Raw genomic sequence first — 19,073 nt, forward strand, 5'->3', positions numbered from 1 at the left:
CGACTGAACCACCTGGGTGCCCCAACGTTTCTGATCATTTCTAACACAGTTCGGTGAGACAGTGGCCTTGAAGGTGGGCTTTCTGCCCTCCAGCCACCTGTCCCACTCCACCCTCCAGAGCAGCCAAGTGCTGGCAGCTACTGATCACGGGTTCCTTTACGGAAGCTGACACCCCAGCCAGCCCCACCCTGCAGAAGACACGACAGAGCACTTTTGGTCGTAGCGTTAACAGCTGCTGCAGTCTGAGCTGGGTCCCTTTCCGTGGAGGTGAAGGTAATGGAGTGTGGAGACAAGGCTCTATTAGAACGGGAGAATATGAGCAGCTGGAGACCTATCGGGCTGGCACAGAAATGAGTCTCGTGGGCTGGCTCCAACCCCCGGGGCTGAACAGGACCAGGAAGGTGCTGACCCAGTGAAGGTTTGACAGGCTGTCCTGGGGTCAGAGTGACATGAGACAACATAGCACTGTTGGGGTCAGCAGGGGGAGACAAAAGAGAACAAAGGCACTTGTCTTGCCCAACTGAACACAGAGTCACGGGGGCAAAGACACTAGAGGCACTCAGCTAGAGATGATTCTGTGTATTTTTATCATTACAACCCATCTCCGAACAAGGAAACTGGAGTTTGGGGCAAGTTGCCCAGAGTTAGGGAGAAGTTAAAACCAACCCAAGTCGTGGAAGATGAAACCTTGAAACGTCACGTATTCGAGGTCAGCAAAGAAGTGCCTTTGATGGGGCTCCGGGGTGGCTCATTCGGTTGAGCATCCGACCCTCGATTTCAGCTCACATCATGATGTCGCCGTTCATGTGTTCAAACCCCACGTCAGGCTCTGTGCTGACAGTGCGGAGCCTGTCTGAGATTCTCTCTCCCTCCCTCTCTCTCTCTCTCTGCCCCTGCCTGTTCATGCTCTCTTTCTTTCTTTCCCTCTCAAAATAAATAAATAAACATTAAAAAAAAAAGAAGAAGTGCCTTTGAGAAATTGGAAATGAAGCTCAAATTACAGGCATGGTCCCCACGTGGCCAGCTGGGGTGGGTCCCACCACACGTTATTTGTTTTCTTCCTACTCCTCCTTAGGCCTCCCCTTCAGTACGTGTTGCCATGCTTCGTGCTCTCGGCTTCGTTTGCATTTTACGACACTTAGGAGGTAGTCAAGGCAGACATTTGATCCCCATCTTCCAGATGAGGGTGCTGGGACCCTGTGAGGTTAACTGACTTGCGCCGGCCACCCAGCTGGGCAGTGGTGAATCGTGCAGCAGTCTTGGTGTGAAGGATGTTCACAGAAACCAAATATGCGGGTTAGTGCAAAGAGCAGGGGGTGGGGGCTTGCTGAGAAAGGGACCCGCAAGGTGGCTTAGAGATAAGCAAGGTGCTCTTCACAGAGGCTGGGAGCAGGAGGGGAGCTGGCCAGGAAGTGGGAGCTAAGGGGAGGGAGGCATGGAGGGGCCAGATGGTGTAGAGCTCCTTCAAGGGGGTTTCAAAGTCATTCAGGCTCATAAGAGGGGAGGGACAGGTCAGATGCCAGACCCTGCTGCTAAGTGGCAATGAATGCAGGGCGGCGTTCAGATGAAATTGAGGGCCAGAGAGGAAGAGTCAAGTACAGGGGAGAGTGTATGTGGGGGAGTCCGTGAAGACCTGACCCAAGGGGCGGGGCACAAAGGGCAATCAATGGTGGGCGCGGCCAGCCAGCCACCTGCACAGGACAGGGGAGAGACTCGGGGCTGTCTCCAGCCAGCCTGCCGCCTGTGCAGGGGGGCACCCTGGCTCTGCACTGGAGCCCCTCCGTGAAGTCGTCGCCTGCTGCTTTTGCTGGGTGTGAGCCGCGGGGCCCCGGCGGGGCTTTGGATGTAACGTCCTGCCACTTTCCACTTTTTCAGGTCATCGAGTGTATCACCCAGGGTCGTGTGCTGGAGCGGCCCCGAGTGTGCCCCAAAGAGGTGTACGACGTCATGCTGGGGTGCTGGCAGAGGGAACCCCAGCAGCGGCTGAACATCAAGGAGATCTACAAAGTCCTTCACGCTTTGGGGAAAGCCGCCCCCATCTACCTGGACATCCTCGGCTAGCGGTGGCTGGCGGTCACGGATGCGTACTCTGTTGCCTCCTGTCTCCTGGCCTCACATCCTCCCTTGTCACCTCACACTCCTTTCTTCCATCCTGACTGAAGCGAACATCTTCATATAAACTCAAGTGCCTGCTACACATACAACACTGAAAAAAAAAAAAAGGAAAGAAAAAACCCTGTAAGGCAGTTTGGCGAATATATATATATATACATATATATATTTATATATCTAACTATCTATCTATCTATATCCACAGACAGAGAGATACCTTCTCTAATACAGAGAGAAGCTGCTGACACAGAAACCATAAGACTGTAACAACAACTCAGAAAATCTTAAATATTATAAACACAAACGGAAACCCCCTTTGACGGAAGCTGGGGTCCCTGCTTCTTCGGCTCCGGCTTTTCGGAGCCGAAGACCTTGACGACACAGAGACAGTCTTCGTGCGGGGACAGGAGGAGCTGGGGTGGAGTGCGAATTGTTCAGGCGATTACCTGCACAGGTGCGTTTCCCCTCCCTGGCCCCCCCCTCCCCGAGCTCTGCACAGGTGCACGGACAGACCCCATCAACTGCACTCAGGATGCAGCGGGAAAGAACACCGGACCGGGGGCCTCTGGAAAAGCCTCATGTCTCCCCTGACTGTTGCCTCCACGCCTTCCCCTTTCCTCTGCTTCAAGACAGTTCTCCCATTTGTCCATTCTGGAAAGTAGAGTCCTGACGCTTTTGGAAGTCAGTGAGGGTGTGTACCAGTCAACACGTAACAACCGACAAGACACAAAACCATCATGACAATGGACTTCATCCATCTTGGGTGTAAACCACGCTCACGTTCCTTCCTAAATTTGAAAGGGACGTGCCATTTATTCTCTGAACCTCAAGAACTGGACGTTCTGGACTCAGCCACAGAAGAAGAAGCTGAAATTCGAACCCTCCCTGGAAAGGCACTGCCTCTCGTCTTTCCCTCGCTGGAAAGACTCCTCAGCCCCACCTCCCGCATTCGGGCCTTTGGGGGAGTTTGGGGGCGAAGGGAACGTCCGCGTGTTGCCCGCAAATGTGGACGCAGCAGGGTTCCGGTAGCAGGAGACTTCGTTCCTTGTAGGTCGTTATAAAGTGTGCCCCTCCGTGTCCTCTGTTTCTCATCCTGCCTGCCCAGGTCCCCAGCCCCCCACTTCCTGGGCCTCTCGCAAGTCCCAGGTGAACCTCACTGCCAGGGAAGGGAGCCAGGTGTAGTCAGAGCGTGGGGCAGCGCTTGTATCGGGGAGCGAGGCGGTACCGTGGGCAGCAGCCAGCAGGGGAGAATCTATCTGGCACCTGCACCGGCCCCTTGGCATTCTCCTCACGTTTCCAGGCCCTGGAAGGATTGATGCATCTGCCTTTGAGCTGCTGTGAAAATGCAGGGGCTGAAAAATCGCTTTTGTGGGCTGGGGGCGGGGGGAGGGGCCGAGGCTTCTCTGGGAGGTGTCCGCCGCGGGCCACGGCCACAGGCGCGGCATCTTAATGAGGACTGAGCCCTGACCAGGGAGAGAGAATGAGGCGTGTGGGCTGGGGTCCTGGCCGCTGCTGTCAAGGGCTGTCACGGAGGCAGATCTCCGGGCCTCCCCGATGCACGACAAGGAAATGCTTCCGGAGGGCAACCGCCTGGCCCCTCCCAGCTCGCCGGCCCCTCCACCTCACCCCAAGCACAGAGCTACCTAGTGGACTGGCCTTTGCCCAGTGGGAGCCTCGGGGAGTGGGGGGCTCGGACCCGCACCCTGCCCTGCCAGCCGGAGGGGCTGTCGGCGGCCCCCGGCGGCCTGGTCAGCTGCAGTGCGGGCATCCCTGTGGGGTTTGGGACAAATCCTGTATGTGTGGTTTGCTTCTTTTTTTTAGACCCACAAATGTTTTTATTCCAATAGAAAAGAGCTGTGCTCAGACTGTAGGCCTCGGTTGGGAGTTGGGGATCAGTGGGGCCACTCAGCTGGGCTGGGAGGGGAGCCGGAGTTTGGTTTAGGGTTTTCACTGTGCTGGGTTCCCAACCCAGCTGGGTGGAGACTTTGGAGGAGAGCTGGGTGGACCGACCACCTCAGAGGAACCCTTTGCTCTCCTACGGCAGGTATCCTCCTGTCTTTCTGCGCAGAGGCCGTGGCTCTATTCTGGGGCCTCTAATGCTGGCTGAACTGTGCCGTCTGGTGTTGAGCAGGGTAACTAAGAGAGAGGTGAGCGTGGAGGGGGGGCCTTGAGGGGGAAGGGCCTTCTGGTTAGATGTGAGGCCCCAAGGCTCCCGTTGCTGCCAAAACAGACCTTGTGTGGCCTTCCATCTCACAGGCTGTGTTTCTAGAACCTCATGGTCACTGATAGGCTGGGAAGAGGGGGTGTGGGAAGGAGTTGGAAGCTGCTGGGCAACTGGGAATGAGGAACCTTCTAGGGTTTCACCTCAGGGTGCAGAGTCATCACGGCCTGATGGAAGAAGACAGTTCCTTCGGGAGCCAGGAGCCCTGGAAGAGACGGAAGTTGTCTGATTGTACAGGCCCTTGTGCTGGCCATGGGGATGTGTCTGCATCATGTCCCCTGGAAGCCGCTGCCTCTCGTGAGGGCAGAGCAAGGGGCAGCAGAGAGGGAGGCCCGGCTTTCTTACCCCCTTGTCGTGCTCTCTTTGTACAGTCTACATGTTGACTTATGTAAAGGCAAGGAAAAAAAAAAAGCTTTTTGGAGGGTGAGGGAGGCAAAGACTAGGACTGTGGTCACTGAAGGGGCACCCGGGGCCCTGGGAGCAAGCAGGGGACATTATCCCTCCTGTGGTGGGAAGCTCGGCTGACACTTGCTCTACTGGGTCTCAGTCTCCTGTCTGCAAAACAAGAGGTGCCTGTTCGTCTCCGGCCCTTCAGGGTCTGAAGTGTTTAGATTCTCACAGTGCTGAGTCACTGTGCCATTGTTCTCGGTAGCGCCCTGGAATGCTACAGTGGCCCTCCAGGGTGGCCCTCCTCGGGCCTTGCGTGGGCAGGGGCAGCTGCCACCGGGGGCTCGAGGGCCTGGGCCCACATGGGTCCTGTAGACACTCCTCTCCTTCTTGGTGCCTCCGTCACAATGGCAGATGTCCGAGATGACTTTAGACCCAGAGGGCGTGTTTGGTCTTTTTCCCCATCCCCAGCCTCTTTGCACACCTAGAAAGCTCTGGCGAAGGCCTATCCATCTATTTATTTTCAAAGAGCTCAGTGTGACTAAATGAGTCTTACAGTGACATCCCATCAGCCACTGTAGCCACCCCAATCCGTCCCACTGTCACCCCTCCACACCAAAATCCACACTTAAAAAAAGCATGCTAGAGGGACCGTGAAGATGCGGTTGGATGCAGACACCGTCATGAGCCTTGGGGGAAGCTCCAGGTCCCTGAGGCTGACCTCCCTGCCATGTCTTCCTCATCTGGTCCACTCCTGGACTGAGTGACAGGGACCTGCTGTTGGGTGCCCACCTTGGAGTAAGGAGGCATGGCCAAGGGTCCTCCCTGTTCTTGACTTTGGGCGTGAACCAGATGCCGCCCTCTTATTATATCCCTGACCTCAGTGGATCTCGAGACTCACTGAACGTTCTCTTGCTAACAGACGAGAGACTTGTGTTCCTCCACTCAACAGATCATGCCCAGATCCTCCCTGGAGAGAGGCTTCCCTCTGGAGGCCAAGGAGCCTTGGTCCTTCTGGGTTCAGTTTGAACCTTACCCTTCTTCTCTAGTGATACTTATCTTGTGGAATATACTAGTGCAAATATCTTTGGTGCTAAATACTACAGAAACCAACACCCATAGGAGAGCTGACAGCCAATTTCTGGGGGTGCGTGAGACACCCCCTCAAAAGCGGAAGGATTCCGTTGTGCTGGGACACTACAGGATGCATGGGAGCTTGGGTGGGAGCATGCAGGGATGTGGAAAGACCGTCGAATTCCCAGCTCTGCTCTTGGTTACCCAGGTGACCATGGCCAGGTCATAATCTCTCAGAGTATCAGATTTCTCATCTGAGACGTTTGAGAGACCAGAATAGGTATCCTTGGGATTCTTCTCAATTAAAAAAAAAAAATTCTGTTCTGCTTCCACCTATTTTGTTTTCTCTGCTTTTTTACTTGCTTATCAGAAATAAGAGACAAGATGAAAGGCAGGTATGGAAAGGGAGGAGGAAAAGTTACCCAAGGCAAGAAATTGTTTCTGGAAGGCACATAGGGAAGACTGTAGTGATTGGTAGGGTTGAGGGATATTGGGGAGTAGGGGGACAGGCACACGGGCTCACCGGCTGCCGCCTGGCCCCATGGCTGATTTCCACAGGCTTTCCTTCCTCAGCTAGCTGGCTACTCCATTCCACACCGATGCACCGTGAGCCGGCAGAAACCATTCCAAGATAGGGAGACACGCCTGCGTACCTCTCATGCAGGCCACTGGCAATTTGAACTCAGAAACCAACAGATGTTTCCCTTCAAATGCTATTTCCAGGAGGTAGGATGTTGGAAAGAGGGCAGTATTTTAGGATGCAGACTCTTCACCCAAGTCCTTTTCCTTTCAGGAATGATGAATGGTGTCCTTGCTCCTCTTTTCCCAAACTAAACAGCAGCCGGATTGTCTTGTTCAAGGTGTGGTTACTGCAACAGGCAGTCTTGGGCTTTGAGAGCTTCGCTGTGCTTTGCTTAGAGTCTGAAGCCAAGAAACGCCTCTAGGTGTTGATTGAATGAGCCATGTCCTGACAGGCTAGAGGACCACTCTCAGATGCCCCCGGGATGGCTATTGTCAGCTTTGATGGAGCCAGCCTGCTAGAGTACCCAATGGCATTTGCCTTAGAGCAAGAAATGGCACCCTTAGCTCAGGGCTTGGTGCTGTAGCCACTTTGGTGTTGGTCCCTGGTGTGCCAAACTTTTCTTTGATACCAAATAAAATGTTCAGGCTAGCACATAATAGGTTTTAAAGGGAAATTCCAAGTCTTTGTATCATTGTTAAGATCTCAATATAGACTCCAGAAAATGCTTTGGGATTGCTTAACATCATTGGTAGCATCATCTGAGGGGAAGTATAGGCCCATATACATTGTATGTTTATGTCTCTATATTCAATTAGACTGACTTCAGTGAAGTTCTGCTTGGACTCAGCAAACGGATTCCTTGATGCTTGGTCTCTTTCAGTCTCACATTCCTTGGAGATGAGCTATCCAGAGATGGACTGGCCTACAAGAGACAGAAAGATGCTATTGGGAAATCTGTCATTTTGTAAAATTTGATCACTTGGTGCTCCCTGGATTAATGCTGGTGACAACATTCTGGGCATCTGAAAATCCCTGCTTCTGGCAGTCTGATAGATTACCTTGCAGGAGCGCTTTCTACTACTTTCCATTTGGGAGTCAGCATTGAATTTACCAGGACTGTAGACGCAACCACTCCCTAGAAGGGATGGGACAGAGAGAATGCGAGATGCCCATCATGCTCACTCTTTTGGAAAAGTGACTGGTGGATGTGGTGAACATTTGTGTCACTACTTTGGGCATTAGGACTTTTGCTGTAAGCATAAACTGTTTCACCCTAAGGAACTGAATCATGGCTTCTGATAGAGTCCCTGTTTCCCTGGTGCAATCTCCCCAAGCATAGTTTTCCTTGACTTCCTAAAAAAATTCTATGCGTTGCAACAAGAGATGTCTCTGGCCCAAGGGTCAGTGTGCCAATATAGATGCTTTCCTATTTCACAAGGAGATCTGTGGAGATTGAGGTCCCCCTCAAAATACTTGGAATTCTCGATCAAAGTAATAAAATTCAGATTCCCCTTCCTTTTTAGCTAAGTTCCAAATTTAAAACTAGGCCTTGTCTGATACTTGCAGTAGGGATGGTGTCTTAAACCAGTGTGCTGAGTTATTTCCCCTCATACTGAGGCAGGACAGTAAGCTCTGTTAATTTTTCCTCTAATCACCAAGGTAAACATTGCTTTGTATGCAGTGCTATGGCCCAAACTTGTAGTTTGCAAGAGACACTTCTAGCCAACAAAGCTAGACGTTTCTAGATGTATCAAGAGAACACAGATGAGGAAAGTCCTGAGCATCTGAGGCTCAGGGCATCTGAGAAGTACCTTGGAGCTCAGGTGTCTTGCTTTCCAGTTGGACATATTATGAGAAGAATTGGTTTGTTATCACTTTAGACAATGACCAGTGTAGACGTCCTTCATCAAAGTCCAAAGGAAGACTGAGAACCCTGATATCCACTATATTCTCGAACATTGTTTTGGATGCAGTTTCTCCGAAGCACAATGAGAAATGTTAGTACTCAAGTCTAGGTCTGATAGTTATTCCTTCATTTAAGAAGAGTGTATGGAAGTCACTAAAAAAGAAGAATTTTGTGATATGTTAACTGGGAGGACATACTCAAATGAATAGCTTCCTTAAATGTTTTGTTTCTTTCTTGGAGAACTCTCCGTGACCCTTCTCCATTTAACAGCTATGTGACGTTCAGCCAATGCTTCTGAGCCCACCTCTGGGGTAAATGAATAAACCTGGTCCAGGTGATTTGATTTCTGCTTTCTGCAGAAGAGAAGTAAATCTCAGTAAAGAAGATTTTCTTTCATTTTTGTGCTTCTTACTTTTTCCTTTTTTTTTTTTTTTTTTCTTTTGGCTGTATCCTCTTGCCTCCATGGGACTGACAATCCAACATCTCCTACTCCATGAAAGTCTTAATGTGAGGTGAATTCCAGGACCACAAACAGTTAGGACTTCAAACAGTGAGAAAATTGGCACTGAATGATTCGGCACACAAAGCAGAAAACCTTCATTTCCTGCAGGCGGGATGGAATTGACTGTTATATTAAGACTTGTGAAGGAGCCCTGCCCCAGAGTAATTTCGATGCTGTCAGACAACGTTGACATCTAGATTAACCTCTGTGCAGTGAAGTTTACTGCAAAGCTCATTGGGATGCAAGTGGTGTATCTCTGCAAATCCCATCTGGAACCCTAGGTGGCCCATCCCTTCCCCACCCACTGCTCACTCCATCCGTGAACTTTTAGCCCCCAGGAGCAGAGAAGCCATGACTGGGGTCTGAGCCCAGCAGAGGGAGCTTCTTGACCTCTCTCTGACCACAGTGCTGAGCCAAGTTTTCTGCTCCGTGGGAGTGACAGTGGGGGTCACTGTCTTGGTTTTTCCCGAGGGGACTGCACATCAAGGCGTGGAAGCCACTCTGCTGATGACAAAACGGCTTTGCAGCATATCTCGACGCTGCACAAAGTGAAATGGTTTATGAAGAATTAGTGTGCACTGCCTCAGTGAACCCTGCTCTCCCCCCACCCCCACCCCGCTCCCCGGGGTCCCCCCGCAATTCTTGGTGTGGATGTAGCAGGTCAGGGCTACCGCCAGGTGGCCAGATGGGGTAGTGGGTTCTGATGGACAAAGGGCTTGCCCTGGGTCTGTGTAGGGGTTTCCCACAATCCTTATGGGAGAGAGGCAGCCCCAGCTCCTTCCTCTCCTGGTTGGGACAGAGCGTATACCTCTCGGAAGCCCCGGTGTGTCAGCTCTTTCCTTATGGGGTGGTGGGCTCCAGCGTGGCCTGGACCCTTTCTGACCCAACTGTGCCATGCCACGTGAAGGCAACAGCGGCCAGCGGGAACCTCAAGTCTGAATTCACGGCTTCTTTACAAACCGAGGCTGTTAATTACATCAGAAGTCTGAAGAAAAGGCCTTTAGTTTAGATTCCAACTCCTCCACCTTCAGATTCTCTCCTTCGGGCTGCTCCACACCATCCCGGGTGTCTTGGGAAACTGACCTGCGGAGTTTAGAATACCGTGAAGCCCAGAGAGCATATTTCTCCGGGGGGTTTACTGATTCTGATTCTCTCTGAAATTGTTTTTCCTACCTTGCCTCTTGCTTTGAATAGGAGTAACAGTCTCCTTGTATGTTCTCAGATATTTCTTTAGGAGAAATGAAAGCTTCCGGCCAAGGACACTGTGTTTATTGACTGGGGAAAATAGATTTCTGGGCCAACTAATGTCACAGTCATACAGAGGCAAACCTGAGGACATTATTTGAAAGCAATTATCAGTGTTGCATTTTGTTCTAGATGCTCAAGCTCACGTAGTGCAAACTACATTCATCCCTCGTTATTTATAATACTTGTTTAAATGCACACATGTGCACACCATCCCCTCCGCCCCCCACGAATGCATCTTCACTCGTCTTGGTCCAATATGACCTAACAAGCCAATGTGCCCTGCATGTTCATCCCACTGATATCTGTGTCTATGTGCATGCAAGCAAGTATGCTCCAGACATGTGGCTTCTTAAACTTCTCTACAGCTCATCTTTTCTTTTAATATCGTCACACAGCCTGTGACTTTCTCCACTATGGATCATTTTATGAAGTTAGGGTGTTTTCAAAGGAGACTGGATCCCAAGTTTTCAGAACCTTCGTATTTAAAGGTTGGACTAGTTTTCTCAGAGAAACACAAAACCAAAGTAAACCTTGATATAGATTTTATGTGATTAATTTGGAGGATGGTCGGGCGGGGAGAAGCACTGAATTTTGGCTTGAATAATACGTGCTAAGTACAGATATACATGTGAACAGATATACATAGTTCAAGCAGATTACTGAAGCTATCTTGGAGTTGAAGCCTTTAGATAGGAAACTCAAAACATTCAGATTGAATCAGAACTTGATGAGAAAGGGTCCGATTTTCCCTGGGAAAGTTAGATGTTCCATGGGACATGGAAGGAACACTGGGTTGGAAGTGAGTAACTGCACTGGGTGTTTATTTGGTGGATGGCCGTGCACAAGTCACCTCAATTATCTGGCCCAAGGTGGAAGTGTCCTTAGTATAAATGGGCAGCTGGCAGCTAGTTGCAGACTAGCCCTCTCTCTGATTCCAGTGAGGGCTAAGCCGATCTACTTCACCCAGGGACGGCTCCAACCAGCTGTCATTAAAGCGTACCTTCTCAAGTCTCACCCAGAACAAGTGTGCACAGCCTCCCATCCTACAGAGTCAGCCCGGTGTTCATCTTGCAGTCAGTTCACATCTCACACCTGCTGTTGAACGCTGTCCAAACTCTGAACTCCTGTGGTCCATCCGCTGTCCCTGACTCCAGCCCTTAAAGTCTGGCTTTTATCTCTGAAAGTCAAGGAAAGCCCTCTGGGCCCATCTCCTTCTTCCCTACCCTGAGCATCAGCCGCACTTGTGATTGAGCCTAGCTAGGTTCCTGGAGAAGAAAACTGTATGTTCTAGCAGCCATCCATCAGTCTCTTTCCAGCTCCATGGACCAAGTGATTAGCTCCTCATTAGCACCTCATCAGTTGCTTTTGCACCAGAGACTCTGGGACAACAAGCCTATTATAATGCCTCAGTCTGTCTTTTTGAAGTCATCCCTTCCTTCTGGCTCTATTGAGAAAGGAGAGCCTGCTACCAACAGCTTTTCCTTCAAATTTCTCTGGCTTTTTTTTCCCCCTGGCTGTTAAATATACAGATAAATGGTAAACAGTGGCTTTCTCTTTTGTTTTCCAGGCCCCTCCCAGTGTGAGTGTACTATGCCCCTACGGAACAGGAGCACCACAGACCACATGTCAGCACTGTGTTCATTTATTTAGTGGAATGGTTATAATATTGACACAAAGGTTTGCAGCATCTAAATCTTGAGGGGGATAAGAGGCTTTTTCTATCAAATGAGATCTTTACTGTGATGGCACAAGAAGGGTTTATACCTTAAGAACAGCAATGAACCTGAGAAACATGCTCCCTCTTTAAGGAACAATGAGGTGGAAGAAATCACTGGAGAAATCACCAGGACACCAGACCCTCTATTCCGCAAATCACGATGTTTCAATAGATGCTTCAACTCTGTCCTTGACATGGCTCTAAAAACACAATAATGAACTATGATCAGCTATCCACATTTACTACTAAAATTCATCATGTCTAACCCAACCCCTATTTTTTATCAAATATCATTTTTTTTTCATAACTCTGGGGATAGTTCAATGTTGCTTTTTTTTTTTTTTCTGGGCCCCTTCTAATATTTTCAGTGAGGTTTTTTTTTCATTTTTATTTCTTTAGGAAAGACGTGGGGTCTATGTTAAATATTGTCTGTGATAAAATGGCAAGTGAGGTGGAGGGAGGTGATGGGCTGAGGACACAGAGGACCTCTGAGCTCAACTTCCTGCTGAAAAGCATTATCCCTTCTGTGCCTCAGTTTCTTAAGCCACAGAAAAGAGCCGCTAACAACCCCCCTCCCGTCACGGAGGGTTGTAATGAGCACCCAATGAAGTCATAGCTGTCAAAGTGCTCTGTGAGGGCCACAGGACCCCTTGACGAGGTAAAGCCCCCTCTCTGGCAGTGAGTGTTGCAAATAGGCTTGCTGATGCCGAGCTGTGAGCGGCTCTGGCATGTGCCTTCTTTCGAGGCACACAAGCAGTTTCTCCTTCAAATTTCTTAAATTCCCCCTGCAGTCCGGTTTCTAGATTGTGGCCTTGGCATTTTCCTCTTTGGCCACCGCGCTTCGAGAGATGGAGAATACCTTTACAAAAATATAAGCAGAAGGAGGATAGTTTATCCATTTGGCTTTGTCATTGAAAAGAGATTACCGGTAGGTTTTGTTTTCAGGCCTGGAACCCTGAACATTTTATAGCAAGATGCCGTCTCCTGCTGCATTGAACTCCAGATCATCCGTTGTTGATTTTATGAGATTCTGTAGATTTAAATGTAATGTTTTTTAACTGAAGACTGTATGAAGCTTCCTTTATAAATTGGGTGGTAAAACTAATCTTGCAGGAAGTACCCGAAGTGATAATGATCCTGAAGCAGCTTTGCATTCATTCTGGGGCCAGCATTTTGTACATGGGGAAATAACTTTAAGATGGAATGAACTGCTTGAGTGAAGACCAAATGCTAAACCACACTTCTGATAGCCTTGAGCACCAACAAGTAGGTGTGAGTGGGATTCCCACTGAGAAACGCCTCTGATTGAAAATGAAACCCCTGACAGTAAATCCTGAGGCCAGATTGCCAAGGTTACAACAGTGAAGTCATTTACAGCCCCTAAAAAAATCCCAGGTGTTTGTAGCATCAGCCACTATTTTAGGTACCTTGCAATGGTGACTACTTGGCAAGGTTAATCTTTAGAGTGTGATTTCCTTTAGATTTCCGAGCCACAACCAGGTGTGATGTAACTGACTAAGAGCTGTGCATGATTAAAAAAAAGAAGATTTTGATCACTCCAGAGAGGAATCAGAATAAAGCCGAGTACCTGAAATCCTAAGAAATCCACAAATATTTTGCTCAAGTTCAGACTTCTGTTTTCTCTTTTTACCTTGGGCTCAATTTTTGTTTGTCTTACATAGAAAAGCAACATCTCCATGCTGAAATTCTGTGCCCCCCCCCCCCGCCCCCTGCGCCCCCTGTAGCTGTGCAGCAACAGAAAGCATTTCAGCTTTCTTTGAAAGGAGAGTCTAAATTGGGTTATGACTAGGATTTTAAATTACGGTGTGAAATTGGAGAAGGCAAGCTAGTTCAGGGCAGTGTTCCATAATTCATTCTGATAATCCCGAGGAGATGACCTCCTTCACAGTACTGTGAAGGCCTGCTTTGAACAAGCCGTTTCACTGTGTAACTTCCTAGTGACAAGACTGATTATTTAAGGATTTCAGAGGTATCATTTGAGAAATAACTCACTGGAAGTGGAAAATTTGATCTAATATGTTAACAGGAAGAAGAAGAACTTATTTTAATGCTTTTTTCCCTTTCCTGAGAATTTAGTCTTTTTGAGGGGCTATTGGGACACTTCCTTTTCAAGGCTAGAAAAGATTAATTTTAGTTCATGTCTAAAAGCAAAGACCCCCCCTCAAGCCCAGTAGAGTCGGAAGCAACCAGAAATGGCTCATGGTAGTTTTCTGTTACCCCACAGCATCAAGGACCCTTCTTGTTTATGTGTGTGGGCCATGGTGGGTAAGCTCAAGGGCACTGTCCAAATAAAATGAAAAGAAAGCAAGTCAGGACAAGAACATTCTCACTTTGAATGTGAGAGAAAACAGCAGTCCTGCTTTCTCTGGCAAAAAACTGTGTACTGTTAAGGGAAGAATTATGTTCCTTCTTAAGTAAGTTTCACTTTCAGAGAGAGAGAGAGAGAGAGAGTGTGTGTGTGTGTGTGTGTGTGTGTTGGCTGAAAGGGGGTGGGTGGAGCCAGTAAAGAAATAGTTCTGGGTTTAGACCTTAGGCATAGTAAAAGCTCTGCTCAGTTTCTCAGAATGTGACAATAAGATTGGGGTGGAGAGAAATTCAGGGGCCCATATTCCAGTATGTGGTAACATTTTACCTAAGTATTTCCTTCAGGAACTTTTAATCATAGCAAGTCAAATCAATCCCATGTCTGTAATTGGTATCAGGAAAAAGAAGTATGTAGGTAATTTCTGCAGCCCCTAATGCTTTTCTAAGAATTGGAGGTCCTTGCATTACATGAGGGAATATGTAAGTAGGGGCTGAATGGGGAGGTAGATTGGATGAACTACCCCATCAGTATTATGGCGATGCATTAATTCTGTCCTGCAGGAAAACCAGGGTCACTTCAGGGCCGCTTTCATTAAAATGGCATAAAAAGAGGCATTTGAAACATGTTTTGGGACTGCTACCTACAGTCAGCCTCTGCTGAATGAGTTTTCACTTTGATGAAGACACAGTTTCTGGCTGGTCAGTGATTCCTGGGTATCTGTTTTCAGCACCAGGGACAGCAAACACCTCCCTCAATTGAATTAAAACCTATCTTGATTGGCCTTCTAGGCAAGGCAGAGTAGGTTTTTCCTTTACTTCCTATCCATGGGGGCCTCCGCCTGCAAGACTTTATTCTTAAGTTCAGGTGTTCACATCTTTTATTTAGCTCTAAGCCTAGTGGCTTAGCTGTTTTTGTCACATTCATCAACAAATGATGAAGGCTGGACTAATACTGCCAGGTCTCCTGGCTCAGAGGAATGGCAAGAAAGACGCCTAGACATCAACGGACAGCACACTTAGGCAGAGGAACCCTCTGCAGAAAGTCTTCACAAGGCACCATTGATTTGTAAACTCCCAAATGGGAGGCTGATTATTGGCAATTGCTTCCTTTTTTTTTATCTGCATGGTTCCCATAAAGTACAGGTCTACATTTTATTCTGTGTGCATTTGTAGGCGATATTTCACAGGAGGTGAACAGAAGCTATGAGCTTTGGGGGAAGAAAAGGGCCCAGTAATGCTGTTAGTAAGCCTTTTGGAGACGCTAGGTAGGCACTGCTTTGAATGCCAGCAGCCACCCTTCAGATCTGAGTCCTGTTCAGCAGCTAACTTTGCCTTAAACAATGCAAATGGCTCCTTGAAGCCTTCATCAGGCCAGACTGAAGGGGTACCCTGAGAAAATGAGCATAGCAGAAGCAAATGTTTTCATTTGGCATTGTGATTGACCGGTTGTCATTTAGCACAACAATAGTGCATAAATGTCATCATAGAGGTACCATTGTCTTCTTTTAACAATCAGCTATATCCTCCTCACTTTTGTCAGGATGGCCCCCCGGGCTGAGAAAGCAAGACAGTCACTGCACATTTCATCTTAAATACTGTCTTCTATTTCACAGACGTTGAATAAATTCCACTTCAGCTGCCTCTGGACCATCCAAAGCTCTGAGCACTCCCTCTCTTCTACTTTCTCTCCCACCTTCAATGTTGCTTATCATAATTCATAACATTTGGTGGTCTACGACCATAAAAGATTCTTTTTAGGATAAATCAGGTGGAAGCAGCAGGCCAGAGCCAGGTCTCAAAGGAGCAAGTTCAATGGAACTGTAATGTTTAACCTTGGGGTAGGTCTGAGGAGAAGCCATCCTTCCCCTCCATTCCTTGTCCTCCTGAGGGTGTCCTATTCCAGTGCTCACACTTGCCGTGCAAAAAAGGCATGAGTTCCTCTAGATTATTTGTGTGAAAGCTAGGGGAAGGCAGGTTCAAACATTCTCTATTAGAGTCCCTTTAGAATGGAGGAGATTTGTTTTACATTGACATCAAGGAAAAATCTTAGTTTGGAAAGAATGTAAGTGGAAGATCAACAGCTACAGGAGAGCTCAATAAGAGAAGTGTTTTTTTTTTTTCCCTTAAAACAGAGAAGAAGAAGTTGCAGATTGCCTGGTGGGAAACAAATGATCTACTGACCAGGGAGAAAAGTGGTCTGAGACTAGAGATACAGAAGCAGACATCTCTAGAAGTAGAGATGATGCCAATCAAAGTCTTGGGAGGGAACAGACCAGAGAATAAAATTGTATGGAGGTTCTCAGTACTTTTTCTGGAAAATTCCTATAATATTCAAGGGCACTTCTAGCCCTCTGCCTACTTAGAGATGAACTCAGTGCTACTTCTGGGTTCTTAAGGCAAATGCCCTACAAACACCAAAGTCTTGTATTTTCCACTGTCAGTCAACACTGGCTGTCTTGAGTGGGATTATTTCCCCCTTCCCTATGTGAAAGGGACTTGTTTTCAGGAGAAGTGTCCTTTAAACATCCAGCTAAAACTGGAGGTAATTTTTTGCATGAATGGCTTTTTACAGCTAGGTCTAAAGCAGAACAAAACTTGTATTAAACTAAGTGCTACTTTACATATCTTATTTCAAGGGAAATGAAGGATTTATTGCCGTGTAAATGATGTACACTGATTTGTTTCCTACTGGACATTACATGTCCCTTTATCTTTAGGCTGATGTTGTGCAGCAAACTTTCAATATCTGGAAAATCAGCTGGTACCTACTTCAGTGCACTCGTAGGATGTTATATTCTCAGAGAAGAATCTTGCAAATGAAGTTTAGGTGCTGCTATAACTGATTTTCATCCCTATCCCTAAGCTTTCTGTACTAAATATATGTAAAGTGATTATATCTTGTCTGAGCCCATGTGTTTGTGTGTGTTTCCCAATGTTTATATAAACATATTGGCCATCTGAAGCATTAGTTGGATTATGGTGACTGATGAACAATGGTGTACATGGCATGTGGACATGTGATACATACACACACTTGTTCCGAGGCCAAGCTAATCTTACAGAGTTTAGGAAACCATACGTGGCATGGCTTGGGAAACGTTCAGCAGCGGATGTAGTACAGCCAAGCCACCATTCACAGTGGAGACCTTGACAGCAGCAGAGCTGAGGTGTGCTCAACTGGATTGTATGTCATTTATTTTAATCCCAATGGATTGTTCTTCAGTTCTGTTTAATGATTTAGACGTATTCCATCATGATGCTTGTTTCTTCCCCCCAGGCCACTGGACAGTGCTGATCATGTTTGTTTCCCATCATTTCGATCCCAAAGTTGTTAACTTAAAATGGGTGACTGAGGTTTTAGTAAAACTGGGTTTTACTAGTAGTAACCCCTTCCTTGAGGTACTATTTTTTCCATTCTCTTCATTTATGACAACTAAATCCATTGGCTATGCTAAGTTTATTTGCATCCTAGCAAGTCCTGGAGAATCAATTTAGTTAAAATAATGACTGTATTTGCCTTCAGAGAAGAGGCTTGTGGTCTAAATAAAATCCTTGGGTAAAGGTGTCTTTTATGCAAAAAATATGGATTCTAACTTGGTAAGATGGCCCCAGGGTAGGGGGGATGTGTTCTCAGTTGATATTAAGGGATGTGTTGAAAAGGCAAGTGCCCTCCCTTTCTCTGTTCCCCACCCCACCCTACCTTCCTCCCCAACCTCAAAAGAAAACAGAAAATTATTTTTTTAAATTGTATTAATAATTTATGTTTAATACAAAAGGATGATTTAATGGTATCACCAAAGGTCATTTCTCCCATTGTGCATGTCCTTCACTCAGCCCCGTACCCATCACCCCATTCTTCACCCTCATGCTTCCATCCCGAGGCAAACATGTGTCTTCATTGGAATCTATCAGTGTTGAAGTTAAATGTGGGGGCAGAGATTTAACACCATGACATTAATGAAAACCACCCATTCTTCACTTTCAAATAGTTAATTGCTACAAGAAGGCAAACTCTTTTCTTGGTTATTGCTTAAAAACATTTTATACATATATATGTATATATGTGTGTGTATGTATGGACATATGTATGTATATGCACATGTACATGTATATATGTATATATCCATCTCCAATATAAATATATCATATGTGATAGTTGTAAATACTTCTTGGTCATGTCTGTCTTCCTCATGGTATCATATCTTCAATGTTATGTTAACAACTCCATTTATTGATTGATGAAATCGTGTGTAGACCTGTATCCTCCTGACATAGTTTATGTAGGGTCTCTTCTCAAATAAAGTATAAAACATGAATGCTCTTGTTTTATTTGGATTCATTATTTAGTAGAGAAGTGTGTTGGATTTAAAGGTATGTTGAAATCTGGCAAAGTCCAAATGTGTGCAAAAAGTATAGGATCCAGTATCATCTTGACAGCTGAGACCCTGATTTGCTGAGAGTAAAAGTTGCTTGAAAAATGTTTAAGGTAGACCCTAGGTTGAATATAGGATTGAGATGAGTGTTTCAAGAAGAACATACACACATTTTTGATTTGAGGCATGGCTGAGCTGTATGTCATGGTGGTGTCCTATCATTCCATGTATGTTGTTATTCAACTTCCTAGTTACAATAATTTCAATAACAGTTTTAAGGTGGGATAAGATATGTTCCCTTGGCTATTCTTTTATCCCAAAGGTTTTAGGATTCATTGACCTAATTACTTTAAAACCCCGTCTCCGTCTTCTTTTCTTTCCACTAACCCTTCCTTTCTCTCCATCTTTCTCTCTCCTTTCCTTCATATAATGTGTTTCCTATAGTGAAATTTCAAGACTTGCTTCTATTAATTTCTTTCAAAAGCACTGATGGTTGTGGGAGAGAGACAGGGAGGTTCAGTTTGTAATTTCAATCATGAGAGGTCAACAGAGTTGTGGAAAGATTTAAGGCAGGGTTCCCCCACCTCATCACTGTTGACATTTTGGACCAGAGAATTCTCCATTGTGGGGAGCTGTTCTGTGCATTTTAGGATGTTTATCAACATTTTCATTAGAAGCACTCTTC

At 46.9% G+C, this 19,073-nt stretch overlaps 1 protein-coding gene across 4 annotated transcripts in view; it reads left to right on the forward strand.

The window, feature by feature from the left end:
• Positions 1-18,331, forward strand: part of NTRK3 (neurotrophic receptor tyrosine kinase 3) — a 398,556-nt gene extending 380,225 nt beyond the window's left edge. For 3 of the 4 annotated variants that reach the window (XM_040493712.1, XM_040493713.1, XM_040493714.1), the window contains one exon: positions 1,876-18,331. In XM_040493712.1, coding sequence (XP_040349646.1) covers positions 1,876-2,061 — 186 coding nt within the window. In that variant the 3' untranslated portion in view covers positions 2,062-18,331. The remainder of the gene's footprint in view (positions 1-1,875) is intronic. The other variant, XR_005796183.1, reaches the window with a different exon arrangement.
• Positions 18,332-19,073: the final 742 nt, after the last annotated feature.

This window comes from Herpailurus yagouaroundi, unplaced genomic scaffold (assembly GCF_014898765.1).
Source record: "Herpailurus yagouaroundi ecotype Mexico unplaced genomic scaffold, PumYag 185, whole genome shotgun sequence".
Taxonomy (NCBI): Eukaryota; Metazoa; Chordata; class Mammalia; order Carnivora; family Felidae; genus Herpailurus; species Herpailurus yagouaroundi.